Source organism: Perognathus longimembris, chromosome 15, assembly GCF_023159225.1.
Source record: "Perognathus longimembris pacificus isolate PPM17 chromosome 15, ASM2315922v1, whole genome shotgun sequence".
Taxonomy (NCBI): domain Eukaryota; kingdom Metazoa; phylum Chordata; class Mammalia; order Rodentia; family Heteromyidae; genus Perognathus; species Perognathus longimembris.
This window is the reverse complement of record NC_063175.1, coordinates 49957765-49985616: the sequence shown is the minus strand read 5'-3', so window position 1 is coordinate 49985616 and position 27852 is coordinate 49957765. Positions and strand designations below refer to the sequence as shown.

At 45.3% G+C, this 27852-nt stretch overlaps 1 protein-coding gene across 1 annotated transcript; it reads right to left on the bottom strand.

Annotated features, from left to right (window-relative positions):
- Positions 1-433: 433 nt before the first annotated feature.
- On the bottom strand, positions 434-27494 carry Tnfrsf11a (TNF receptor superfamily member 11a). The gene is given in 10 exon segments (XM_048363354.1): positions 434-659; positions 661-782; positions 11442-12219; positions 14144-14196; positions 15934-16044; positions 17059-17150; positions 19018-19111; positions 21465-21608; positions 25850-25975; positions 27165-27494. Coding segments are annotated over 10 exon segments (1821 nt in total). The 5' UTR covers positions 27277-27494; the 3' UTR covers positions 434-470.
- Positions 27495-27852: the final 358 nt, after the last annotated feature.

Sequence of the window (27852 nt, the reverse complement as noted above, 5' to 3'; positions counted from 1 at the left end):
AGATGGAGAGGAGGAGGGGGGAGATGGACAGGGAGGAGGAGGAGGAGGAGGAGGAGGAGGTGGAGGAGGAGGAGGAGGAGGGGGGAGATGGAGGGGGTGGTGGAGGAGGAGGAGGAGGAGGAGGAGGTGGAAGAGGTGGAGGAGGAGGAGGGGGGAGATGGAGGGGGAGGGGGAGGAGGAGGACGAGGAGGTATCAAGACAGATGCTACCAAAAAAAAAGGTGAAATATAAATATGGAGGGGATGCAGATCTCCGCAGAACACAAAGGCCACCGAGTCAGCAACAGCACGGGGCGGCGATGGGCAGAGGGGCGGTGAGCGCAGGGGCGGCTCGGTGCGGAGAGGCCCGGGTTCCGCGAGGCGCCAGGTGGGTGGAGAGGGCCCGGGAATCTCGCAGCGCTGTGCGGGTCCTGGCTGCGGGGCGGGAGGAGGGCGCGCGGGGCCCGGGCCGCCCTGGCGAGGGTGGGCGCCTCAGGCCCGGGCTGCGCCCTGCTCCTGCACGGGCCTCGACGCCTTCTCCGCCGCCGGCTCGGGAAGCCCGGGGCTCGAGCAGGTGTCCGGGAAGCGCGGCCCGTTGCCCGCGAAGGAGTCCGGGTGTCCCAGCGTCTCCTCCTGCACCGGGCAGGCCATGGGCTCGGGCTCGGGGCCCCCCGGGCCCCCCCGCCGCCGCCGCCGCGCCCTCCTGCGAGGTCTGGCTCACGTACACCACGATGATGTCGCCTTTGAAGTTCATCACCTGCCCGCTGGAAATGAACGTGGAGTTGCTGTTTCCCGTCACGGTGCCTGTGGGGGGCGGGGAGAGGCCGGAGAGGTCGAGTCAGGGCTGGGTAAGCGCCTGGGCACCTAGAGCGCAGGGCCCCCTGGGCCCCCTGAGGCCGAGGGGGGACCCAGAAGGGAGGAGGGGACCGAGGAAGGAAAGGACCAAGCCTGTGGGCCTCTGTCGTGTGACACGATTTACCCACCACAAGGGATTCTGGGGTGCGTGCGTGTGTGTGTGTGTGTGTGTGTGTGTGTGTGTGTGTGTGTGTTCTGTATACAACACTTACAGCAAATGGTCCAGCCCACCCTCATGGCTGACTTCAGTCTGCCCTCCTGTCTGACTAGACTTGGGCATCCCAGGCCTTGCTGGGAGCCTTCATTTCTCCTTCTGGCCTCCCATGTCTAAGGAGGTTTAGAAAGGCTCAGTTGTGGAAGACGGTCGCCCCCCCCCCCCCACAGGCTTATACATTTTCTTAACATTTATAGTTAAAAACAAAGATTACTCAGGTCAGGCACTAGCAGCTCTTAGCTACTCAGGAACAACCTTAAAAAGTGAGCTGCAAGCATCTCAGTTCAAAGCCAGCCTAGTCAGGAAAGAAAGATCCCTTACCTCCCATTTAACCTGCAAAAAACAACCCAAACAACCCCATAAACAGAGATGTAGCAGAGTGGCAGCCTTGAGCAAAAAGGCTAAACAAGAGTGATCATTTAAAACAAGAGTAAATTGTTTTAAAACAAATTGCTCTTGGGGGGAAAAAAAAAGATGCAGAAAATGAAAAAGAAGAGGATCCGATAAATCACTGTTTCCTTCTAAAGGCTGAAGGGTGTTCTACCCCTTTGGGAATCTGTCCTCATTTCTTTGTGAGCGACTGGAAGTAACAGGTCTTTAATTAATTACCAGACCATTTGGAGAAATAGAAAGTTCAACAAATGTTAGGAAACCTGTCCCTTTGGTTATTCTTCTGTCTTAAAGACCAGTGTTCCAGAAACTTCCTTGGTGAAAATGACTGCTCTATCCCAACAAGCTCTAAATTCCCCCAACACTCACTATCACTGAGTCTGAAGCCTGCCTAGGGGACACGAATATCAGAACGGCTCCTTGATTTTCGGCATCCTTAGCTTTTCTCTATGGTGACCCAGCTTCAATAATATTTTATAGAAATGAAGCTTCTGTCACTCCTCACAGGTCACTCGTCCTGCACGATTCACTACATTTCCCCCCATGTTTTGGGTGGTCTGACTAATAAGCCAAGAGGCATATAGAAAATTCCTTTAGGGAGACTTGGCCGTGACCACGGGTGTCCCCAGGGAGGCCAAGATGGAGGTACAGTGATATGCCAGTGGAAAGTCAAGGATTTTCTAGTCACAGAAGGAGGGCTGTGCCTTCTGGCACCTTCCATAGATCACTAAAGATGAGTGGTTTCAGGGATCTACTTATCTAATAATTCCTCAACCCACATGAAGGGGGGAAAGCTAGTATTTCTATTTTCCAACGAGGCAGCACATTCTCCATTCCCACTAAAATACACTGGCAGGTGCTCATAATCATCCAGAGCACTTTAAACTAGGGATCTACTTTAAAGTATGTCTATGCCTTTCTCCTCTTGCCAAATACCAAGGGTTTTTTGTTTGTTTGTTTTGTTTTTAGAAGAAAAACTCAGTAGAGAAGAGTGAGAAATTAGGGGGAAAATATGTACAGAACCAAGAAGGGCAGTGTACACTTGTAATCCCAGCTGCTTGGATGTAGACAGGAGGATTATGGTTCAAGGCCAGCCAAGGCAAAAGTTAGGGAGACGTTATCTGAAAAACAAGCCAGATGTAGTGGCAACATGCCTGTCATGCCACCTACTTAGAAGGCAAAGAGCTCACGCTAATGCCAGGCAAAGAGGGTGAGACTGTAGCTTTGAGAAATAACCTTAACAAAAGGGTTGGGATTGTGGTTCAAGTGGTGGAGTGGGGGCCTAGTGAGCCAGAAGCCCTGAACTCAAACTCCAGTATCCTCCCCTCCCAGGCAAAGATCACGTGCCTACCATAAACATTACATTCTGATTTAAGCCCGACCACATCTATTTAATCAAATCAGTAATTTTCTAGTGCTCAGAAGTAATTTTCTCGGCATTGCTCCCCTATGGTTTTATTACAACATCATTAACTATTAGTATTGCTATTCTTCAATCTATGAAACACATAGGGCATTGCTAGCCCCTGCAGGATTCGCTACAGTTTTTAATTAAACGCAGCTCTACTCGATCCTCTTCCTACTTAGCTTTACAGGATGTGACATGGTCCATATGATTTAGCCACTATTTAACGTTTTATTTTCCAGTATATCATCACCATGAATTCACTGTCGCTGACTTCTTCCTTATCAGAATCCTCGTGAGGGTTGGAAGCGTGGCTCAAGGGGTAGAGCACCTGCCTGGGAAGCCTGAGGTCAAACACGGTGACAGAAAAAAGAACCTCCACTGCCCCCCCCAATCATTCTGAATCTAAATTTGCTGACTGTATCAGTCATTCCTTTCTTTCAAGTCCAGTGAGAATGCAGTCATTCTTGTAACAGCTCAAGTGCACAATCCTACTAGGGTTTTATTCCCCACATTTTCATAACTGTCTTATCTACCTCAGTTTCAGTGGTAAAAATCGTTTCAGCGACTCATTCTTTGAATCATCCCAAAGCACTTAGTTGTTTCATAGGAACAATCCTCATGTTTATCAAACTTACCATTTTTTGGCCAATGAGTGTAACAGATACAGATTTTTTTCATTTCGATAAATATTATTTGATATGATGGGAGGCACAGGGGTGTTGTGCCTGTGTTCTTCTTTAACTGTGAAAGTTTTAAACGACCCCAAGGTGAGCACTCAACCACACCCCTAGGAACACGCATGGATTCCTGCAAACATGGCATTCAGTGGGTAGGTTCGGGGGCTCTGGGGAGTCTAGGGTAGCCTATAATCAGTCTGCTTCCTTCATGGAGGAAATCAGAGGGTGGGTTAGTCTGCGGGCTCCAAGGGTGAGATCCAGAGAGCATTCATAACAGTCCTAAGGATCATTGAAATGGCAGTCCAAATCTAGAAATTTTCTGAGTGCTGTCACCAGGTCTGGCTGGCTGAATTATAGACACTCGCTTGAAGTTGCTTTCCACGGGAGCATTACAGGTTGTTTATTTCCCCCTCTCTACCAACTGATAGTCTTCTTTTTTCTATACCTCGTCTCAGTCCAGGCTCACGCAGATGTAGTCCAATGACGTTCGAATCATGATGGACGTTTCAGTCTCTGATGAGCAGAGGAAAGGGGTGACTAGAGTGATGGAGGCATTAGGGGCTGCCTACATACAGGAGGGTAAGAAATAAGGATACCTCAGGAAGGAGCAAGGGTCCAAAAGATCTCTGTTCTTATCCTTCTGTGCCCTCAATTGTGGGAAGAATTTGGTACAAACAGCTTGCCACAGCTCTATTTGTCCTTTTATAAAATAGGCATCGATTATCATCAGGTCAGGTTAGCTTGGCACTGTGTAGCCACATAGAGCAGGTGCATCGTACCTATATGTTAAATAAATGAATAAAGGAGGATGTGACTATCCAGCAGAATACCATAAGGGCCAAAGAAGAGGATGGATTTGAAAATGCTTGGGCTATAGTAAAGAATTAATCGCCAGTGCAATGATTACATTGATTCTTACAAAGTAACATTAGTGCCCACAGCACCTCAAGGATATAGAACTGTATGGAGCAGACTGAGGACTACGCTACCTTTCCATCTCGGTCTTGGCAGAGGATCTCAAACACGAAAAGTGTATTTTCTTCTGGAAATCTCACCAACTTCTGAAATCACCCATCATTGTATTGTGATTGCCTCTGGCGAAAACACTCATAGATATCAATCTACATGAAACCCCGCAGTCTCATTGCTTGTCACGATAATCAGTTATGAGTTGAATGTTGTGCTAGATTAGATCAAGGCTCAGAATCAATGGGTAATATTCTTATCTTTTAATATAGCTTAGTCCTGAAACATCCTTGCTGAAAGCAGTAATTCCTTAAAATTTGAGTTCTACATTTTAGAAAAGGATGAGTTCTTGTGGTTCCATAAGCTAATCTGAGAGAGAGCCAAGGTCAGGGATAAAAATATCAGTGGGCTACCACGTTGGTAAGCTGCATAATCAAATGGAGCTTTGGGGTGCTTTTTAAAAGGATTTTTTGAATGGTTACCATGGTCTTGCAGTTGATCTGTGCCCCCAAGAGGACATGAAACCAAAGGATCCCCTCCGATATTGTGGTAGGGTGAACCTCCCCTTGGCTGGTGGTTGGTTAGGATGTATGTAAAGGGAGAAGGGTGCTTGCATGAGGCTTGCCCAAGATGGCCTCAAAAGGCCTAAGGGTTAAGAGAGGGAAAGGACTGGGAGAAAGTGTGGGCAAGTCATATCTAAAGCTTGATGCCCAAGAACTGTGGCTCATGCTTATAATTCTAGCTACTCAAGAAGCTGAGATTTGAAGTTCAAAGCCAGCCTGGGGAAGGAAAGTACATGAGACTCTTATCTCCTATGAAGCACCAGAAAACAGCAAGTAGAGCTGTGGCTCAAAGTGGGACAGTGCTAGACTTGAGCAGAAAAGCTCAGGGACAGCCCCAGCTCCTGAGTTCAAGCCCCATGACTGACCCAAAAAAAATTAAAAAAGAAGAAAATCATATCTGATAAAGACTATTGCTCATATTGTTCAGTGGAGTTTCAAAACTTAATAATAAGAAAATAAACTACCCAATTAAAAATGGGTCAATGACTTAACTAGACCTTAATACCAAAGAGAAGACCTCACTAGAGAAGATACTCAAATTACATTTAGGTATATGAAATGGTTCTTTCCAGGCACCAGTTGCTTAAGCCTGTAACCCTAGCTACTCAGGAGGCTGAGATCTGAGGATCCCAGATTTGAAGCCAACCCTCGCAGGAAGGTCTCCAACTAATCACAGAAAAAACCAGAAGCGGTGCTGTGGCTCAAGTGGTAGAGTACTAGCCTTGAGCACAAGGAGCCCACGGAGAGCACTCAGGCCCAGACTTCAAGGCTCCAGGACAGGAAAAAAAAAATCCCTACACCATATTTCATGAAGGGAGTAAAAAACTGAAACAGGTTGATGCTACTCCACACCTTCCGGACTAGCCCCAATCCAGAGCATGGGCAGTGTCAAGTGTGCTGAGGAGGTAGAGCCCCACAAACCCTCCTCTCATTCATGGCGGTGAGAATGCAGAACCACACAGCTACTTGGGAAGACAGTTTGGCAACCTCTCACAAAATCAAACACGGGATTACCATACAGTGAAGCACTACTACTCTTTGGTATTGACCCAGCTAAAAAAGTTATGTCTACACAAAAAAATCTGCACATGGATGTTTAGGGCAATTTTACTCTTCACTGGCAAAACTCAGAAGCAGCCAAGGGTCCTTTTCAATAGGTGAACAGATAAATTGTGGAACATCGTAACCATGGAACTGCATTTAGAGCTCAGAAGAAATGATCAAGCCATGAAAAGGCACAGGAAGTCCTTAAATCTGTACTACTAAGGAAGAGAAATCAGGGCTGGGAATGTGGTTTAGGGGTAGAGTGCTTGCCTAGTATGCACGAAGCCCTGGGTTCGACTCCTCAGCACCACATACACAGAAAAATCTGGAAGTGGTGCTGTGGCTCAAGTGGTAGAGTGTGAGCCTTGAGCAAGAAAAAGCCAGGGACAGTGCTCAGGCCCTGAGTCCAAGCCCCAGCCCCCCCCCCCCACAAAAAATCAACCTCATAAAAGCTACTTACTACATAAGCCCAGTAATATTTTGGACAAGTAAATTATGAAGATAGTAAAACAATGGATGGTTGGCAGAGGATAGCGGGGAGAGGTTGGGATGAGAAGTCAGAGCACAGATTTCAAGGACAGTGAAAGCACCCCTTATGATCCCACAATGGAGGATGGATATGAATCCTCACACATTTGGCAAAAGCCTCAGACTCCTCAGCACCCAGAGTGGACCTTGATGTAAGCTGTTGTACCGAATGTGCCCACTCTGGCCAGGAATGTTCATAACAGGGGAGGCGTGTCTCAAGGTGGGAAATTGTTATGCGCCACCCCCACCCCACCCATTTTATAAATTGGGAACCTCAAACTTCTCTAAGAACTGAAGTCCTTATTTAAGGAAAGGCATGAGTAGCTTGTGGGTACTATTAGTCCTGGAAGCTTCCAAGAATACATACAAAGCAAGAATCTCTTCCTACTCCTGGCTGCTTTTCACAGGCTGCGATCATGACAGCTTTCGCCTTCCAGTCTGCCCCTTTGCAGCTATTCTAAGTTTAACTCACTTGAGGGAAAAAAAAAGAAACAAAATAAAAGATGAAGTCAGAGGTTTGCGGTAGAAAGGGCTTCTTTTCCATGTTTTTTTTTTTTTTTTACTAAAGAAACTTCCAGAGATGAGAGAGAAAGAGAGGAATCTTATTCTAGGCCATGGAACAACTGTCTGCTGCACACCTGCAGAAATGTTTGGGCCTGGCTGGGCCCAACGCTGCCCCTCACCGAGCCAAAATAGCCCAGTGCCTCAAGCAGCAATTCTCTTTATGCTATAGAGCATCAATGGCTCTCCAAGGCACAGTGATCAAATGAAATCAACACCACTGGTTTGGATTTAAGAGGAGATGGTGTGGTGGTTTAAGGCACATGCTTCACTACCAAATTTGAATCATGGCTTTGTTGTTCCTGAGCTCTGTGAGTTCCTCGTAGAGGGTTTCTGAAAGTAACGAAGGAAATAATACACATTAAGTATTCAGTGCCTGGTAACTAATAGGTACAATCTCCTTGATAAAACTATAATCTGCAGGGTATATGGATAATCTTTCTGTTCTCTGAATGCAGTATAGCTGAGAGAATGTTGCATGAATGCTACCTTTATTAATGTGAAAACCAGGACATGGAGATTTTTATAAAATTAGCAATTTGAATATTTAAAATGGATTAGTTGACTTGCCATTAAAATTTAATGACCGAAGTGGGGGAAAAAATCCGATCACTTGAGGGTGCTTAAAATAGTATCTGAATCAACAGAAACCATGAACAAATGATGTGTCCCAATATAATCAGAAAGATGTTTATACTTTGCTAAATCCTTGCTGTATATAGCAGGCTCCAGGGAATCTGTTTTTCTTAGGCAGAAAGAATGAGCTTAGCTCTAAGAACACAACCCTGACAGAATTTACATTTCTAAGCAAGGTAATGAACACTTTTCTTTCTCACAAAAACATATTATGTTGTTTAAAGTGCATAGCATATAAATATTCAACCACAAGAACTATGCCAGATAATACCACCATATTGTCATGTAGATTTTTCTTCCAGGGAGCAGAACTAAAAATATACACAAATACACTCATCTTGCCCAGGCTTCATGGGGTTCTTTTGGAATTAAAAAAATAAAAAAATCTTATTTTATATTTAACCCATATGCTACCCATGTGACTTTCCTTTTTATGGAAATGTAAGCTCCGTTTCAGGCATTTGGAAGAAATGAGGTATGCGATTATAAGGGAAAGAAGTATTTAATAGTTCCATTCTGAATCATGCTTAAGAATGATCCTTTAGAAAGTCTAATAAGCCACACACCCCCAAAAAGAGCCCCACTGGTTTAGCAAAAAGGCATGTAAGACTAAGTTAAACAAAATAACCGTGAAAACAAATTGCTCACGTATTTTAAAATAATGCATGAGCTTTTAGTGCCAAGGAATATTTGTCATTATTATCAAATAGTGTAGAGTATTACTACCAAAGAGCAAATTATGAATCACCAATTCAATGAGACTAATTAATATCTGCTTTATAATACTCAGCTGAAAGCAAAAACAGAAATTAGTAGATGCCATTCCTTCTAAGATGTTGACGGTGGAAGCAGAAGTCCCCTCTTGCTGTCATTAAAAAAAGACTTGGTTTAGTCAGAAGTTGACACCAACCAAATGATATGTTAAAGATAATAATAATGATGGTGATAATAACAGGCAAAGCTCATCCCCCTCAGATCCTGAGGGCATAGTCCTTTTTCACTTGGGATTAGTCTCCACTCCTGCCTTATACTCCAGTACCATTCTCTTTCATACATTAGAGAATGAGAATGTGTTGCTTTGACCAGAAGCCATCAGGCCTGATCATGAGGAAATCATTGTGGAGAGAGTAGCACAGCATCAAAAATCAATCTGGCTGCTGCTTCTCCTCAAGCAAAAATTAATTTGGCATGCCGGCTGGCACGGAGCACGGGGGCAGACTCTCACAGATATTTTGCCTGGCTAAGCACCAGACAAAGACCAAAAAAAGCAGTGTAAACTTTTTGCAAATTAACACTGCTCAGTTGATGACACACGTTTAATTCTTTTTCTCCGCGCCTCACTGTGCATGCTGGGGAAACAAAAGGAGAATGGAAAACAGACGAGGCTACTTGTTTTAACTCTTTGACAGGAGAGCAACATTTGACTTTTGGTTCTGTCACTATATATTTTTAAATTTGGCCAACCATATTCTTCCAAGAACCACTCAACGTTTTCCACACCATGGCCAATCCCATCTCCCTAGTGTCATCACAAAGACTTGTGTCTGCCACTCGGCCCCTCAGAGCTGCCAGGAGCCAGCTGCTGCTGGAGGCTGAGCTGCAACCTTCTTGTTTGGTCTCCACAACCTGCAGTACCAGCATGCCCGTCTATCTCCAGAACCAAGAGAAGAAACGATGCTGCGAGCAGTGATGTCGACCAATGCAGATGAACATCAGAGCCTGACATTTCAGTCATGGAAATTCCTTAGACTCTTCAAAATAAAATCCACTCTAGTAAGGAAGAAAACCATAGTGGTTCTTCAAAAACTATCACATAGCACCTCATATCCTTTCTGTTTGGCGAGTAACAGATAGGACAAATTTTGGACACCAGTGGACCCGTGGATTTGCATCAGATCTCAGAGTCTGGGAGGAGTTAAGCCCCGTTGTTAGAGCAAATAAGCCAGGAGATCTCATCCCCTTGAGGCCTAACAGCGTCTGTGCTTCAGGAGGGGACCTGTGTGTGCTGATGGCTGCTAGCACCACTTGCTGTACAAATTAAGAGACAGGAAAGAAAAAGGCACTCAGAAGGCTATCCCATGAATGGGGGGGGGGGGGGGCAGAGGGTGCTGGAGTTTGAACTCTGGACTCTGCACTTAAAGGGCAGGCAACTGCCATTTTGGGCCTACCTCCAGATCCAAACTATTGTGTGTGTGTGAGTGTGTGTTTGTGTGTGTGTATAAAGAAGGGAGGAGAAGGGGGAGAGAGAGAGAAAGAAAGAAGGGAAGGAGGGAGGGAGGGAAAGAAAGAGAGAGAGAAAGAAAGATTGATTCTGTGACGCCTCTTAAACAGTATGCATACGCGTATTAATTTTTCTGGAGAGCATGTCTATAGCTTTAAGAAGATTCTCAAGGAGACCTCTGACCCCTGAGAGGGCTAGCATTACTCAGAGCCAGAGGAAGTCTTCCCATCAGTTGTAAAGTCCTTTATAACTACAATAATAGAACAAATGATGTTTTACCCTCAGGAAAAAGAGTCATAACATTATCATTGGTGGGTTATTTGTACTTAAGCAATGTTGTGGTAATATATTCCTATAATAATGCTAAATTGTACGTTATTCTCCTAGTCCTATAAACACATTATGCATAGTAGTTCTAAAAGGGGTTTTGCCTATAAAGCATTAAAAGACTTTATTGCATCATTAATTTTAGTACAGAAGCCAGATGCTATTCAAATATTAATTAAGAATCATCTAAAGCGTATTGTTTGTTTTCTTTAAATTTATAAGGGCTTTTGGGGGGGAGATTTAGGAGGCCTAAGTTTCACTTAAAACAAAATTTCACGATCAGAAGTCTGAGGGAATGCCTCGCTCGAGCCGGTCCTGAGGTCGATGTTGGCTTTCTCTCTTAAGGCCTCATGCTGGATGGAGTTCAAGGTCTCACCTGCCCATGAAAAGCCTGAATGCAAAAGGACGTGACATGCGCATGTGCAGTAATAAGCCCCAGGATAGGAGCTGAGGTCTAGTCTGATGGTTACGGTCTTTTCCCCAAGGAAGGTGCTACCTCCCCCCAAACCTGAAGACATATTCTGTGCAGTGGGACAGATGGCCATACTATAATACTCCTCTTCTTCCCCCCCCCCAAAAAAAACCCTCTGAGAGTAGTCACTGCTAACCATTCTTTCTATCCCCCCCCCCCCACAGCTTCCCCCACCATAAGGGAGCCCCACCAATCCTGGAGTAGAAACAAAAAGCTAAAACACAACAAGAAAGATAGGACCAGCCAACAGCCAAGGCCTGTGGTTTCTGCCCCAAACTGCATACCAAGAACACCCTCACTGTCAGGTGCCAGTGGCTTGTGCCTATAATCTAAGCTATAATCTCAGGAGGCTGAGATCTCAGGATCCCAGTTCAAAACCAGCCTGGGCAGACAAGTCCAAGAGACCCCGATCTCCAGTTAACCAGCAGAAACCTGGCAGAGGAAGCATGGCTCAAAGATAGACCACCCAGGACAGAGTGAAAAAAAAAAGCTAGTGGGGGCACAAGGCACAGAGGTCAAGGCCCAGTACAGGTGTACGTGTGTGTGCGCACACACACACACCCCCTTTTTGCTCAAAAGTGGGAGATAGAAAAGAACTTACCAGATGCAGGAGGATGGTCGCTGGGGCCACCTCCAGCCCCCGCTCCTCCCCTGGCTGTGCTGGTTAGTCCTTCCTCGGCTCCATCCTCAGGCTGGTCGCCCCCTTCTACTCCTTCAGCTACTTCTTCCATAGGAAGCCCCATGCCGTGGGCGCACTGGGGTAAGGGTTCATGTTTTGGGGAGCCCAGGGTGGGCTCAGCGTCCTCTCTGGGCAGGTTCCCGCAGCCCGGGCAGCCCTCTGCTGACTTGGCGCTGTCCCCCCAGGGCAGGCCACTGTTACCCCCGACTTGTTGTCCTAAGTACTTTTCGGGGGACCCGGGAATCCAGTCAGTCCTGCAGGGGGGTTCTGTGAAGACGCAGCTCTCCAAATCCCCCAGGCTCTCCGTCCCCAGGAAGCACTGGCTGAAACGGTCATTCTCCCCGACCTCCAGGGGCTCGGAGAAAGGGGGTGTGGATTTGCTTCCCGGCTGCGTGGGGAGCCGGGAAGAGTCCGGGGTCTGCAGAGGCCGATCCACGTACTCATCTTCCGTGGGGATCTGTCGGAAGGGGTCCCCCTCCGTCTCCTCCTCGCTAACCAAGGAGAACACGCCAGCATCTTCGCCCTGGGCACGGGGTGGGCCTTCTGCACACGCGTGTCCCCAGACACCAGCCCCATCCGGGTAGCACGTGTCTTCGGGAACCGTCTTCTGCTCCAGAGTGAGCAGTAACACGCCTTCGCCCACGTCGCGCGGGCTGGAGGCTCTGGAGCGCCCGCCCAGACAGCTGTCCCCCGAGGCTTCCTGCAGGGACCCACACTTGTTAGACAGAATGCGCTCATCTAACCACTGCAGAACACAGGGCTTACTCTAGCTGATGCCCTCCACTCCAAGTATCTCCGGGGCACCTTACTTGTGATTTACAACTACAGAGTAGCCAGCACGGGTGGCTCACGCCTAGAATCCTAGCTACTCAGGAGCCTGAGATCTGACTCCTAGACTCTAAGACTCTTATCTCCAATTAACCACTCAAAAACCCGGTGGTAACGGCGTGGCTCAAAGTGTTAGAGCGCACTAGCTTTGAGTGTAAGAAGCTCCAAGACAGTTAGGCCCCAAGTTCAAACCTCACAGACAGACAGACAGACAGACAGACGGACAGACAGACAGTACAGGCAGACATAAAATTACAGAGTGAGAAAGAAGAGCCTACAAAGGGATAGAACCAACATCCAATGACTTACTGCATGTCAAAGGAATAGTGTCTCCGCACCTCAGCATGCAAAGACCTAACCCAATAATATCTGAACATGGGATTGCGATGATCGGACTCTCAGTGTAAGTGGATAAAGACAGTAACAACTTAAGAACACCACTGAATTTTGAATCTTCAGTTGGTAGGCGCTCTATTTGGATGGGGTATGATTTGGTCATTCTGAAACTACTTCTGTGTGCTCCGGACTTGAGCACCTGAGTAAAGATAAGAGCAAGAGGCTCTGGTTGTGCTCACGGCCCTAGGGTAAAGGCAGAGCCAAGGCAGGAAGGGAAAGGTGAGAACCAATCCTGCCTTGGGGTGGAACAGAAATTCGAGAAATCCATGTCACGCCGGTATGCTTTTATCCCTGAGGATCAAGAGGACAATATGGAATAACCAATGGAATTTTAGTACTAAATGTAGACTGGAAAAAATAGTATTTCCATGCTTGCTTTTGAGAAATATACTATGATTCTACACGAGAAGGTCTTTATTTTTGAGAAATACCCACGAAGGTAGTTAAGGGTATAGGAATATGCCATGTCCATCCATTCTAAATGGATTCAAGAAAAACTAGTGCTCACATTCCAGGGATGGGCACCCATGAGCCGACATACGTGGCAGGCTCAGATGACTGGGGTTTGGAGTTTGAGGCCAGCCGAGGGAACAACAAAACAAAATTGAGAGGTGTCTTCTGAGTACAGATGTACTTTCTTGTTATCCTAGCTACTGGGAAGTCTAACACAAGTAGATCTGAGCCAGTTACACCCCAGGGAGGAAATCAGACCCAATCTCAAAAGATAACTGGCAAAAACAGGGCTAAGAGGTATGTCTAAGTGGTAAACGATCCCATCTAGCAAACATAGGACCAGAGTTCAAACTCAAATACTGCCAAAAAATGAAAAGGAAAAAAAATGGAATCAGTACATTCTTGTACATACATATAGTTTACAGAAAGCAAAGAATAGAGCAGTATGATAAACCCTAAACACTTTCAGAATCTAGATTTGGGGAATATCAAAGTTTATTGTAATATTTTCACTCTTTATCTACAATTTTGAAGTTCTCTCTAAATAAATGGGATAAAATTAAGTAACTACAGAGTAAAGTTATAGATGAGTCTTGCTAGGACACTATACTAGGCAATCAAAATGATACACACACCAAAATAAACAAAACCCAAATACACAGAGAAGACAGAAATATATGAAAGCTGTGTTGTGGCTTAGTGGTAGAGTCCTTGCCTAGCAGGCTCAAGAACTTGGGTTCAATCCTCAGCACTGAAAAGCTGGGAGTAGGGAGATATGTAACTTACATTTAGGATAAACATTGATGTGGGCCTTGCATTATTTTGTAGAGATCAATCCTGGGGTTTCTGGTTTGACATTGTACACGGAAGTAACTGTTAAGCAATTGGCTCAATTGGCCTGATTGTTGGAAGTACTTAAGGAGGATATTAAAGACTTTTAACTTTACCTTGTTTCCACTTAGGCGGCCGCAAGCATCATTGACCCAGTGCCACAAATTAGCTAGAAAAACAAAGCAAGGAGAAGGGCTATGTTCATAGCATGACTTCCTATTGCTTTTAAAAATAACTCCCAGCTGGAATGTTTAAGTTTATCCTACTGGATAAATATAGGTTAGTAAAATGGTTAGTCCAACAAGTTAATTCATCTATCACGCCATTTAGCAAAAGGAACTAAAATCCACCCATTTAGTGAAAGTCCTCCCTTCAATATAAACACTCCCTACACTTGTTTATTCTACAGGTCTGTACCTTGGTGTCCTTTGTGACCTACTTCTCCTCATTTCCTTCCCTTCTGCTGCTGATAACCACTCTTTTATTCTTTGCCTCAGTGTATGTGCCTTTCACCTCTTTTTTTGATTTCACGCATGAGATCGAGTGATACTTTTTCAGTGCCAGGCCTAGTATTATTTACAACTATGTCAGCTCAATAGGATGCTGCAAGTACCTCAGTGAGCATTCCTGTGAGTAAAAACAGTTCAATAACAACCACCTGGGGCTGAGGTTCTAGCTCAGTGGCAGAGCCCTCAGTGGCTACTCGCCACACCTGAGTTCAATCCTTCCCACAACAAGTAAACAGATAAGTAAATAAATAAAAAGTATTACCAGCAAGCCTAATGAAGGCTTGACTCCTTTCATAAAAATCTACTTGCAGGGTACCAGTGTCTCACTCCTGACATTCTAGCTACTTGGGAAGCTGAGCTCTAAGAATCACAGGTGAAACCCAGACTGGGCAGAAACATCCACAAGACCCTTACCTCCAGTTAAAAACAAAAAGCTGGGTGTGGAGGTGTGGCTCAAGCAGTAGAGTGAAAAACCTGAGCAAGAGCTTGAGGCCCTGGGTTCAAGTCCCAGTACCAGCAACCAAAAAAAAGAAAACAAAGAAAGACAGAAAAATGTACACATCTTTGAATGTTGTAATATGAAAGTTATATATGATGTGATAAAGACATTATCAAATAGTTTTTGTGGAAAACAAAGTAACACTTGATTGTCCACTCTGAGAATGAGTAATTCATTAAATTAAGTTAAATATAAATTGTGCTGAATATAAGATCACTGACTTCATAATTTTAGATTTAAAAATAACATCCCAATCAAAACCTCCTCTAGATCACCCTTTATCTGGACATTTTTGCCTCTGTTTTAATAGGTACATTAAAAAATGGATATGTTCTAGAATAAATACACTCCTCATATAGCTGATGCTACACAACACATACAACTTTAACATGGAATTCATAAGCTATTGGCTTCCCAAATGCTAGAATATTCTCTTATGGGAGCGCTGGTGGCTTTTTGTTGTTGTTGTTGTTCTTGTCCTTGGGTTTGAGTTCAGTTCATGAGTGCTATCCCTTACCTTTCACCCGCAAGGATAGCACTCGACCATGTGAACCACAGCTCCATTCCAGTGATTCGCTGGTTAATTGGAGACTCAAGTCTCCCAGACTTTCCTGCAAACTGACTTGGAAAAATATGCCTCAGATCTCAGCCCTTTGAGTAGCTAGGATTACTGGAGTGAGCCATGGGCACTTGGCTTGGTTTTCATTTTTGTTTATGTATTTATTTTGCTAGAGAACCATCAGACAAACACAAAAGGTATTTTACCTTAAAGTGTGGCCACCTCAAGGCAGGTCCCTTAGGCAGCCAATGCACAATGAACTCATCTTCCAAAATGTTTACCACGAAGCATATCTAAGTCCTTTAAGATCGCGTGTGAAGCACCACTGTGACACAGTACCTGTGAGTGCTTTCCCCTTCTTCCTGTAGTAAACACCGAAGGCGACAGCGGCAAGAACCACCACAGACACGAAGAGGAGCACAACAATCAAACCGGGCAGGTACTGGGGTTCTGTGTGGGAGACAAATGTGAAAAAAGATGGTATCAAAGACTATTTCATTTGACTTAGTTTAAAAATGAAAGAAAAAAACCAACCTGTAAATCCTGTCCCCAATTTAAGAATACATTGTTGTGCCTGGGTAACAAAAGAAGAAGTCCTTTATTTGGACAGTGTGTTTGTCAGCGAGCATGCGCAGTGTACAGTGTGACTGACCTGCACACCCAGCCCAGCCTTGCTGGGTCAGCATCCCTTTACGTGAGGTCAGCCCAGGACCATCTACTTCACAATTTCTATAATCATGTTCCCATGGCCATCCTGCTTTGTCTCTGTTGCTCCCAGAGTCCTCTCATCTCTCCAGGTAGATAGATGCTGCCAGATGCCATAGTCCTGTCTCTGTCCAAAAGCCAATACAGCCCCAGGGTTTTGCTGACCACAAGAACAGAACCACAGCCACACAGAGCTCCAGGGCCCAGCTCTCCAGCGTTCTGCTCCCTCTTTTATTTTCAGATTTTGTTAGTGTGGGACTTGAACTCAGGGTACTGTCGCTACGTTTCTCTGCTCAATGCTAGGGCTCTACCATTTCAAGCCACAGCTCCACTTGTGGTTTTCTGGTGGTTCAGTGGAGAGAAAAGTTTCACAGACTTTCCTCCTGGGCTGGTTTTTGAACCATGATTTCAGATCTCAGCTTCCTGAGTAGCTAGGATTATAGGCATGAGCCACTAGCACCTGGCTCTCTCTCTCTCTCTCTTTTTGTACATGAATACAGTATTCGTTATTTTATTAGTTACTCCCAATCTAGTTTCAAAAATATCGAGTAGTGTAGTATCTGTGAGGTACTGAGTTCAATCCCTAGCACCATATGAAAAAAAACACAAATAGGCAGCATTCTGTAATTAAAATACTAAGGAGGACAGCACTGAGCTGACCACACATGGAGATGCCCAGATGCACAACAGCTGCAGATGCAGCCTGTGATTCTGGAAACAGAAAGCTCAGCACCTGGGACAGGCTCTACTTAGTCATACCCATCCGTGGCGATCCGGGTGGGGGAGAGCTGCAAACCACATCTGATTTCTCTGTCCCACGTCGTGTTTCTGTCTTTCCAAGCACGGTACAGCTGTGGAAAGGAAAGTATGGAAATGCTTAAGTGTTCATTGTTACAGTTAATTCTTCTTGAAAAAAAAAAAAAACCAATGCAAGGCTCTACTAGAGAGTACAGATTCCTGCACGAGGGAATTCGATGTCCATCTTGGACCCTTGGATTTCCAGGTCTGTCTGCAGGGAGGAAGCCAACACAGAAATTCCTAAAGAATATTCTAAGTACCACTAAGAGAATGCTCAGTAAGAGAATGGACTGCAGTAAAGAAGAGTCTACATGCTTTAGTTAGCATGGCTGGGTGATGATGCTCTTTGGGGTAGAAAGAGCTTTCAATATGAAGTTTGAATGAATGAGTCAGGAAATAGCACCTACTAAGAACATACTGGGAACTGGGTACCATACTAGCTACTCAGAAGGCTGAGATCTGAGGATCATGGTTTGAAGCCAGCCCAGGCAGGAAAGTGTGTGAACATCTTATTGCCAGTTAACCGGCAAAAAGTTGAAAGTAGAGATCTGGCTTAAGTGGTAGAATGCTAGCCTTAAACAGAAAAAGTCAGGGAGAGCACAAGAACCTAATAAAGTACCAGCACCAAATAAGCAAACAAACAAAAGAAAAAACACATTGGGAACTAATCCATTACTTTGATCATTAGTATTTAACAATAACTATGCAGTGAAAGGACCCAAGAATTCAATTCTCAGATAAATATGGCATGGTATATAAGTTTTAACATCCCTGACCTGAAAATCTGACATAAAAATACTTCAATATTGAAACTTTTTGAGCACAGACATAGAAAATCCTATACCATGAAACTTGACTTCACTCACAAAAAAGAATCTAAAATATTGTAGTAATTATCTGCAGGTTATGTGTATAGATGAAAGGTAAGTGCATTTTATGGTTACACTTGGATTCTGCCCCAAGGTTTCTCATTGTGTGTATAAAAATATTCCCAAAGTTTGAAATGATCTGAATTCCAAAGCCTTTCTGGTCAACTGCCTATGAAATTATTCATTAAAAATGTATGTATTATTGCAAGAGACTGGGAACAAACTGAATAACCATCCATAAGACTTATTAAATAAATTATACATTTCCACAATAAAATAGTACATGATTGTAGAAAGTTACAAAGATCCAGCTTAAAAAATACATATATATAACATATTCAGTGTGCAAACATTTAGTCAAAAGTCTTCATGTACACACATGTACAACATACACACACACAAACACACTCACACACACTCCAGATGAAAACAAGTCATGTTGGAAAGTTGGGAAGAGGAAGAGTGATAAATGAATAATATGAAATGTCATAAATTAGGTGTGTGTGTGTGTGTGTGTGTGTGTGTGTGTGTACTGGGGCTTCAATTCAAGCTTTTTTTTTTTTTTGCTCAAGGTAAACACTTCCAGAAATGACATAAAGGCTCAGTGGCAGGTGTACTTAGCATACTTGAGGCCCTGGGTTCTGTCTCAAGTGCTATACAAATTTTTAAAAGTCATAAGCAATTTTCAACAAAATAAGGTTAGAAAAGGAAAAATAGAAGCTACGCCTATAAGTCATAGACTACTCAATCCAAGAAGTGACAGAAAGGGGGGGAGGGAGGGGGGTATGAGGGACAAGGTAACAAACAGTACAAGAAATGTATCCAGTGCCTAACGTATGAAACTGTAACCTCTATGTACATCAGTTTTAAAATAAAAACTTAAAAAAAAAAAGAAGTGACAGAAAGCTCCTGTCACACACGCCTGAGTTGACAGACTATTTCCAAGAGGAAGCTACTAGAAAGACTCAGCCTGTTCCCACCCAGACATGAGAGTGGAGGTCTGGTTATTTAAAAGTCAAAGACCGCTTTCGAAGCCTTCACCATGACTTACTTAGTCCAGGGTTTGCATCTGCCCGTGGAAGAAAAGGTATCGGAGAACTGGCCAGGAGGGCAGAGCTCACACACGGTGTCCATGTTCAGCTGCACTGTCCAAACAATTGACAGACACAACGCACAAACAGAAAGCAAACACAACACTTAGAGATCGGCCAGGAAGGGGGTCTACAAGCCATACACAGCTCTGCTTCTTGGTCTCCCCCACATCTGCCCCCACAACCTGGGTCTATGGCTTCAGTCCCCACAGGCTTGAGCCTGGGCAGCAGGTCTAATGCCAGCCGTGAGTTACAGAACTCTGTTCAGAAGTGAACTGGTAGCTCAGCCCTGGTGGCTCAGGTCTATAATCCTTGCTTGTGGTTCAAAGCTAGCCCCAGGCAGAAAAGTCCATGAAAATGTTATCTCCGGCACAAAGCTGGATGTGGAGCTGTGGCTCAAGTGGGAGAGCATTAGCCTTCAGCAGAAAAGCTAAGGGACAGTCTTAAATGCAAGCCCTAGTTCTACAGCAAAAACAAAACAAGCAAGCTGGTTCCATGTGAGACCAGTAATGCCTGTGTCTGATGTCCAGTTGCGGCTGCTCTGCGCTTCAACTCTTGCTGTCTCGTCACTGACTTGGGCATTAACATACTATTTCCTAGTCTGGGGGCCTGTGGTATTAGGTTTTGCTATCTGACCCTTTCCTTTCTGCTGTTACGATTACAAAAGCCTTCATCTTCTGACAATGGCCACTCCATTACTGTTTTTAAGAGAAATTTATTCTCTTCTGGTCAGCTCAGTCTCACCATTCCAAGTATTGGAGTGACAACAATGTTTTCTCAATTAAAAGAACAAAACTTGCTAGGTTTCTTTCTCTCCAATCAAGGGTTACTTTCAACTTTCCTATTAAAAGCCATGCATTAAATAGCTCAGGCAAAACAGCCATAGGCAATATATAAAATAAATAATGTGACCATGTTCCAATAAAACTTTATTTACAAATCCACATAGCGAGATGGACCTTTGTCTTAATCCACAGTGCTCAAATCAGGAGTTGAGTCAGTCCTGTTGGTAAGCTTCACTTCATTCTCAGAAGCTCCATAAAGAAACTAAGAAGCCAGCTGCCATTAGCTCATGCCTGTCATCCTAGCTACTTAGGAGGCTGAGATCTGAGGATCATGGTTCAAAGCCAGCCTGGGCAGAAAAGTCTCTGTGAGCCTTATATCTCATGTTAACCACTCAAAAACTGGAAGTGGCGCTATGGCTCAAAGTGGTAGAGCACTATCCATGCGCAAAAGAGCTCAGGAACAGTGCCCTGCTTCTCAGTCCAAGTCCCATGACCAATAAAAAGAAGAAGATGAAACTATGAGCTGTCTTAGTTCCCTATGTTTGGTACTGTTCCCTACTGAAATTGGCACATAACCTTTCGGTAGGTCCAATAATGAACACTGACTACTATGTGAAATACCATCTGGCAACTGGTCCAGGGCCAAACCACAAACTACTCCTGGAATTAGTAGCACTTCTGTGGTCTATTTTCACGAGTGTAGTCCTACAATGGGAATTAAAGTTTATTTGCCCCAAGTCGGACAGAAAGTACATTCTTAATTTCTTAGACCCACACATAGATACTGCCCTCTATATAAACTGATAGGAATAAAATTAGAATTCTCCCCCATATTTTGGCGTAAAGTGCCTGTAAGTGAAAGGTTAACAAGCATAATAATCATGCGTTGCATCTTGGGAGGGGAAAAAAAAAATCTTCCTAGATGTGGGCAAAGCAAATGACTCTTAAGAAATGCTTGTGGACAGTGCATGAAGACGGAACGAGGAGGCTTGAGGGGACACAGCTCCGCTGGTGGCTTTTCGGTGGCTAAGTGGAGGTAAGAAGCTCAGGGACTTTGCCGCCCCTATCGACTTCAGACCATGGCTCTCAGATCTCTGACTCCCCAGTCACTAAGATGACAGGGGCGAGCCTGTCATCACTGACTCTTTCCAAGTGTCACCTCATTTATAGTTCCCTGGTAGCTAAATTCTAAGCAGCTCTTTCGACTTTTCAACTGAAAATAGTGCCCTGATGTACCTAAGTTCCTATTTTCTTTTAAAGAGGATGCGCAATTTTTTTTTTTAAAGCAAAGTAGGAGGCACCCTGCACAATTCTTTGTTCCCAAGCGGGATCCTCAGGTTTCAAAGGCCACGAGGGCGCGGGAGGCCCGTCCCACGCCGATGCCCGGGGCTGGCCCTCAGGGCTGGGGTTCATTCCCAGGGCCCGCCTGAGCCTGTGTCTCTTGGGAAACCCAGGGGTCCCCCCTCCCCCACGGCTCCCAGGTGTCCCCAGAGCATCAGTGACACCACGGTTATGACAACGGCCTGGAAGCTCGCTGTGCGTGGGGGCTGACGGCGGGGCCCAGCAGGGTGGACGGACGGACGGATGGCCGTGCCCACGGGCAACCGTGCAAGCGTGCGTACAGGGGTGGCGGGCGCCGGAGCCCGGCGCGCACTCGCGGTTCCGCCGGCAGCACTGGCAGTCCTGGCTCCAGTGGTAACCAGCCTTGCAGACGCAGCGCCGGGGCGCCGTGCGGTTGCCGGGGTCCAGGGCCACCAGGCCCTTGCCTGTGGGAGACAAGAGGAGACAAGAACACATGAGCAGGGGCTGGGAAGGTGGCCTAGCGGTAGAGTGCTCGTCTCATATACATGAAGCCCTGGGTTCGATTCCTCATCACCACATAAATAGAAAAAGCCAGAAGTGGCACTGTGGCTCAAGTGGCAGAGTGCTAGCCTTGAGCACAAAGAAGCCAGGGACAGTGCTCAGACCCTGAGTTCAAGCCCCAGGACTGGCAAAAAATAAAAACCAAAGAAAACACACCAGCAGCCAGCAATGCAGAGGGCAGAGCCACCCACGCGGGCCAGCCCCGACCTTGCTGGATGATTCAATCTGTCAGGACCCCGAGACGTCAGAGACCCCTGGTTCCTCCTTGCGAGGGTCCACTCACTCCTCCTCCCTGCCCCTCTCTAGCTTTGTGGGCTTTCTAAAAATTAAAAAAAAAAAAAGTCCGTTTTGATGTTGGGAATAGGGATCGGGGCCTGGGTAATGACGAGTGATCACTGAGTATTTCAGCAAATGCTAAACAGGGCAGGGCTTCTTGATTTTGAGTAAAGTCAAATGTGGAGCTCCCGGTGCCTGGAGCGCTTCTGCGTGGTCAGGGAAGCGGAGAAAGTCCAGCAGCAGCAGCAGCAGCAGCAGCGAGGCGGCTTGGGAAGCAGGCCCTCGTTCTCCAAACACTTTTCCCTTTTCAAAACATGGCCTTGGGGCTGGGGATGTGGCCTAGTGGCAAGAGTGCTTGCCTCGTATACATGAGGCCCTGGGTTCAATTCCCCAGCACCACATATACAGAAAATGGCCAGAAGTGGCGCTGTGGCTCAAGTGGCAGAGTGCTAGCCTTGAGCAAAAAGAAGCCAGGGACAGTGCTCAGGCCCTGAGTCCAAGCCCCAGGACTGGCAAACACACACACACACACACACACACACACACACACAAAACATGGCCTTGTTTTCTCCCTCCAACCTCCTGGCTTCTGCCAGTGTTTCTAAAATCAATTCTGAACTGTGTGTGCACACACAGTCAACTCTATTCACAGATTCATTTACAGTTAGGAAATTGTGCGTTTGCTCAAACTTCTTCATCACCCTAATGTCAATACCCTTGGTGTGTTTCCCCATTCCCTGGGGGCACGGGAGAGCTGTGTGGTGTGTCTCACTGAGCCACTCCACATCGATTTTCGGGGCCCAGGTAGAACCCTGCCCGCTTGGTCCAGCCCTCACAACCAAGTTACTGTTTCCTCACTTGGGGCTTTTTGTTGGTGATGATCCCCGAGGTGAAGGTAGAAGGTGCTGGGTAGTGTTCCTACGTGCAAGAAGGGAGGCCTTACAGAGAGAAAACACGTGTGTGAGAATAACTTTGAATGTGCTGTGTTCCCCGAGCCAAGAGCTCAGTGTCAGTGAGTCAACCATACATGAAGAGTAACACACATGCTACAAGGGAATGTGTGGATGGATGGTGAAGATGTTGTGTCCCGGGCCTTGCAGGAAGCTCATCCTGTATTTCTCTTAGGATCCGTGGTTTTGAATTTGCGGATTCATCGAGGTCATTCTATAGACCATAGCTTCTATGACCTGTATGTGCGCACACATCGAAAGAGACCCTAACCTTATTTAACACTGACCTGGAAGCCCTGTAGGATCCCATCTCATCTGCATTGTCCAAGTAGCCTTCTACCATTAAACTTGTCTCTTGAAAGAGACAAATTAGCCAGAAACCTGCTTCATTATTTTCTCAAGTTTTAGCCAAGCCGGCCGGGAGGCACCATTTCCTATTCTTTTCAGGGTCAAAGGTGGTTAAATTCTATCACCCTCCTGTGCCCATTCTCCAAGCCCAGGTCAGCTCAACAGGACTAAGGCATAGACATACAAGGACAAATGCCACTTTTCTGGAATATTCTAAATGCTTTCTGCATGCCACTCAAATGTAAGTGAACGTAAGATGGTAAATAATTTTGCCATTTAAAAAATAGTTTAGTGTACTTAATTTTAGTTTTGGAGTGGACAAAATGAATCTTTATTTCCAAGAGACAGGAATTAGTCAAGGTCATTACTAAGCAATGGGAAATAAAGACTTGATCAGATACTTCTGCTCAGTGGAGTTTCCATGCTTCCTTCTGCCAGCTGCCTCTAATACATTAGAAACAATTATAATGTTAAAAAATTACAGTGTTAAAAAATCATTTAGTTCTTAGTTCTGCCTAATGGGGGAAGCAAAGCCTTCAAAGAAAGATCAAAGTCCAGTAGCAATGAGTCTCCCTGCTACCTCAGCTGAAATCACTAAATAACATGATCTGCTAAAAGCAGATTCCTTAAGGGATCCTTAAGGAAGGGGGGAAAATGGTCTGGGAAAATCTGGAAGCCTGAGTCCTCTGAGCAGCCCGGGGTTAAATCAGAAGACTGAGGCCAGCTTGAAGAAGTAGCCACCATAACTGGTACTCAAATTATAACTAACTTCACCAGGATGAAACGCCGCAGACACATGTAAACTTATGAGTGCATGATATTAAGAACAACCCTTGGGTGGCCAAGTTATTTCGGAGTCACAGGTGAAATTACGCACATCTTTCCTAAAGTTACGCACATCTTCCACGCATGTGAGGAAAACAAATCATGGACGAGGGATGTCTGTCTTTATGAGGCATCCCAGCAAATACGTGAGGAGAGAATGGGGGGATAAGGGTCTCACACCCTACATCTTCTAAGGAAAACAGAATAAGCCAGTTTCGGCTGCAGCCCCCAACCACGTAAAAAAGGAACTACACAGCCATTACGCAAGTCCCACATTGCATTAAACAGAGAAACAATACAATGCATGAGGGTCGTTTTGTTGTTGTTGTTTTTAACTGAAACCAAATCAGGCCAGAATTGGATCAGCTTTCTACTTACAGGAAGCAAACAGGGGCAGAAGAATGTGTTAAAGAGTTAGCTGGTTTCATCCACCACGAGGATGTGACCAGCCAAACCCACACTGCAAGTCAAGTTCCACAAGACCAATAGTATGGGTTCTTCAACATGTAGAAAGAGTAGAAAGAAAAAAAAAAAGAAAGGAACTTCTGGTAGAAGAAACTATAATAGCTTTTTGTTTTTAATCTTTTTGAGATCGTCTTGTCTGTAGACCAGGCTGGCCTTAAATTCTATCCTCCTGCCCTACTCCCCTGAAGGCTGGGATTACAAGAATGTACCACTGTATCAGACCCAACAAACTATAATTTAAAAACATTTGAAACAACAAAAAATGTTACGGCAATCTGGTAACAAGATCAAACTGTAAAGCTAATCAAACATGTATCGTTTAGGAAAAAGCTTTACAAATCGGAAGAGCAGCTCTAAGTTTTGTTTCTCCTCTGTCAACCTTGGAGAAGTCATTCAACCCAAGTCTAACTCTCCATCTTTTTTTTTTTTTTTTGCCAGTCCTGGGGCTTGGACTCAAGGCCTGAGCACTGTGCCTGGCTTCTTTCTTTTTTTTTGCTCAAGGCTAGCACTCTGTCACTTGAGCCACAGTGCCTCTTCTGGCTATTTTTTGTATATGTGGTGCTGGAGAATTGAACTCAGGGCCTCGTGTATACGAGACAAGCATTCTTTGCCACTAGGCCATATCCCCAGCCCCTAACTCTCCATCTTGAAAATAGGAAAAGTCCAGCTATCTTAAGCGGTCTGTGATGAGCAACGGATACAAACACTGTAAGAATACTTGTCAACTGTAAGATGTGTTCATGATTAAACTGCAGCTTACGCATATTCTAGAAGCAAATGTTCTACTTGAGGAATTTTTAGGGCTGGGTCCAATGGCACATACCTATAATCCTAGCTGCTCAGGAGGCAGAGATCAGAAATGCCAAGATTAGAGGTCATTCAGGGCAAAAAGTTAATAAGATTTCATCTCTACAAATAAAGTAGGCATTTTGGTGCCTGTAATCCCAGCTAGTCAGGAGGCATAGTTAAGAGGATCACAGCCTCAGCCTTCGACTCTTTCTGAAAAATAGCTCCATATCTGGGAGTATGGCTCAATAGATAGAGCATCATCTGCCTAGAAACAAACAAAAAAACCATATCACAACACTCCCCCCCCCCCCAAAAAAAAAAGAGCATTTTAACCAAGGGCTTCAGAGATCTACAACTAGGGTCACATTCCCTTATATTCTCGTCAAAGGAAATAGCATTTGTATCTGAAAACATTTACAGAATGGGAGCTTTTCACGACAAAAGATGATTTCTGGTTGCCATCCCTGCCCACGCTGACAGGACTCACTCACCTGTGTCACAAACCTTATGCAGCAAGCATGTATCTTCTTCATTCCAGGTCTCCAAGTACTCCTCCGGGCCACAGGGCAGACACACACTGTCAGAGGTAGTAGTGCATTTAGAAGACATGTACTTGCCTTAAATTGGAAGGGGGGGAAAACGCACCAATCAAAACCAACACGGCAACACAATGACAAAAACGTATCGGTGAAAAGCCAAACAGCTGTAAAATGCACTGCTTGTGGGTATGGAGCAAGGGAAGAACATACTTCGCTGCCCCTGCGCTCAGGCTGGTAGATAGTGTGACTGAGAGTCACGTGCATGAAGGTGTGCACACACACACACGAACATCACTGGAGCTTGGGCCTGCACCCCCAAGAAACACTTGCAACTGGAGCACCCAAAGGGGTTGGGAGGTGGCAGGGTGGTACTGGGGCACTGGGGCACATTGCCACTTGAGCCACCCTTCTGGCTTTTTGGTGGCTAATTCGTGATGAGACTGTCACAGACTTTCCTACCTGCGCTGGCTTCCAACTACCATCCCCAGATCTCTAACTCCTGAGGAGGTAGGTAGATTAAAGGTATGAGCCGCCAGTTCCCGGCTCCCAAAGGATCTTGTTGTAAGGTATCCTACCTTAGAACAAAGAGAGCAGGGCCCCTGTGGGCTGGGGACCTGTCAGTGGCTTTAGAAAGACTTGGCCATGCTGCAACAGAATGGCCTTGGGAAAGCGGCAGCCGAGGGGCTGCCCGCCCCCCCCACCCCCCCCCCCCGCCCCCGCCACCGACCAGCAGGAGGGGAGAGAAGGTCTAGCAAATTCAGATGATTCCAGTGCAGCTATTCCCACACAATTTCTGGGACAGCAATTTTTAACAGGAGCTGCATTCCACATTTTCCCAGAGTTAGAATCATAAAGGGGCTAAAATACGGTTTTGAAAACCTTCCCTTCATAGGTAGTATTATGGGAAATGATGTTTCAGTGTCAAATGAAAACCCAGCCTTTGAAATTGCCTTTGATTTTTCAGGTGATTTTTATTTATTGAGGGGATGATTTCTGTCCTCTGAGTGACCGTCATTATTACTTGTCTCTACTATGAAAGGTCTAACCAAGTTTTTCCTTACCTACCTTCCTTCCTTCCTTCCTTCCTTCCTTCCTTCCTTCCTTCCTTCCTCCCTCCCTTCCTCCCTCCCTCCCTCCTTCCCTCCTTTCTTTCCTTCCTTCCTTTCCTTTTCTTTTTTCTTGACCTATAGGACCAGAACTAAAAAAATGAAGCCAAAGGAAGCCCCCTGCCTTGGCAGGTGCTGGAATGTTCTGCGGATGGACATACCTGGTTCACACCTGCTACAACACCTCCCATGCAGTTCATACTGCCTGTCCCTGGTGCACGGAGGAGCCACCTGCAAAGCCACCTGGGAAGAAAAGTGACACCAGGTAGACATTATGCACAAGTTATTTACGTTGAGTGACGAGCCGCCAAGTCACACCACCAATAAGCCTAAGAAAATACTATTCGTTGTTCACACTATCGTTTTTAAAATGTCACTTCCCTCTTCTAGATCATTTGCCCCATGAACACCTAACCCCAATCTTTTATTTTATCCCAGGGCTTGACATTTGTTTACACACTTAAAAATATATATTTTATATTGAAATAAACTCCAGGAAATGGAAACAAGAGGTTTGTTTTTTTTCCTTTGTTGTTGTTTGTGCTTTCTTTTCATCTTGTTTGTTTATCAGTCTTTGGGAGGGCAAGGGGGAGCACAGAAATGGAGGGACAAAGCGTGAACAAGTGCAGCACTGGCACTCGCGAGATGCTATGTTGAAAATGAACTATTCAACTTGGGGGAGGGGATGGGAGGGAAGAACTGGGAGAGAGACGGGGAGAGCATGGCATCATCTGACGTATGAACTGTAACCCCTCTGTACATCACCTTTATAATCACAAGAAAATAATTTTAAAAAAACATTTTAAAAAATGTTCATAGTGATAGGGCAGATGAATGGAAATTGGCAAA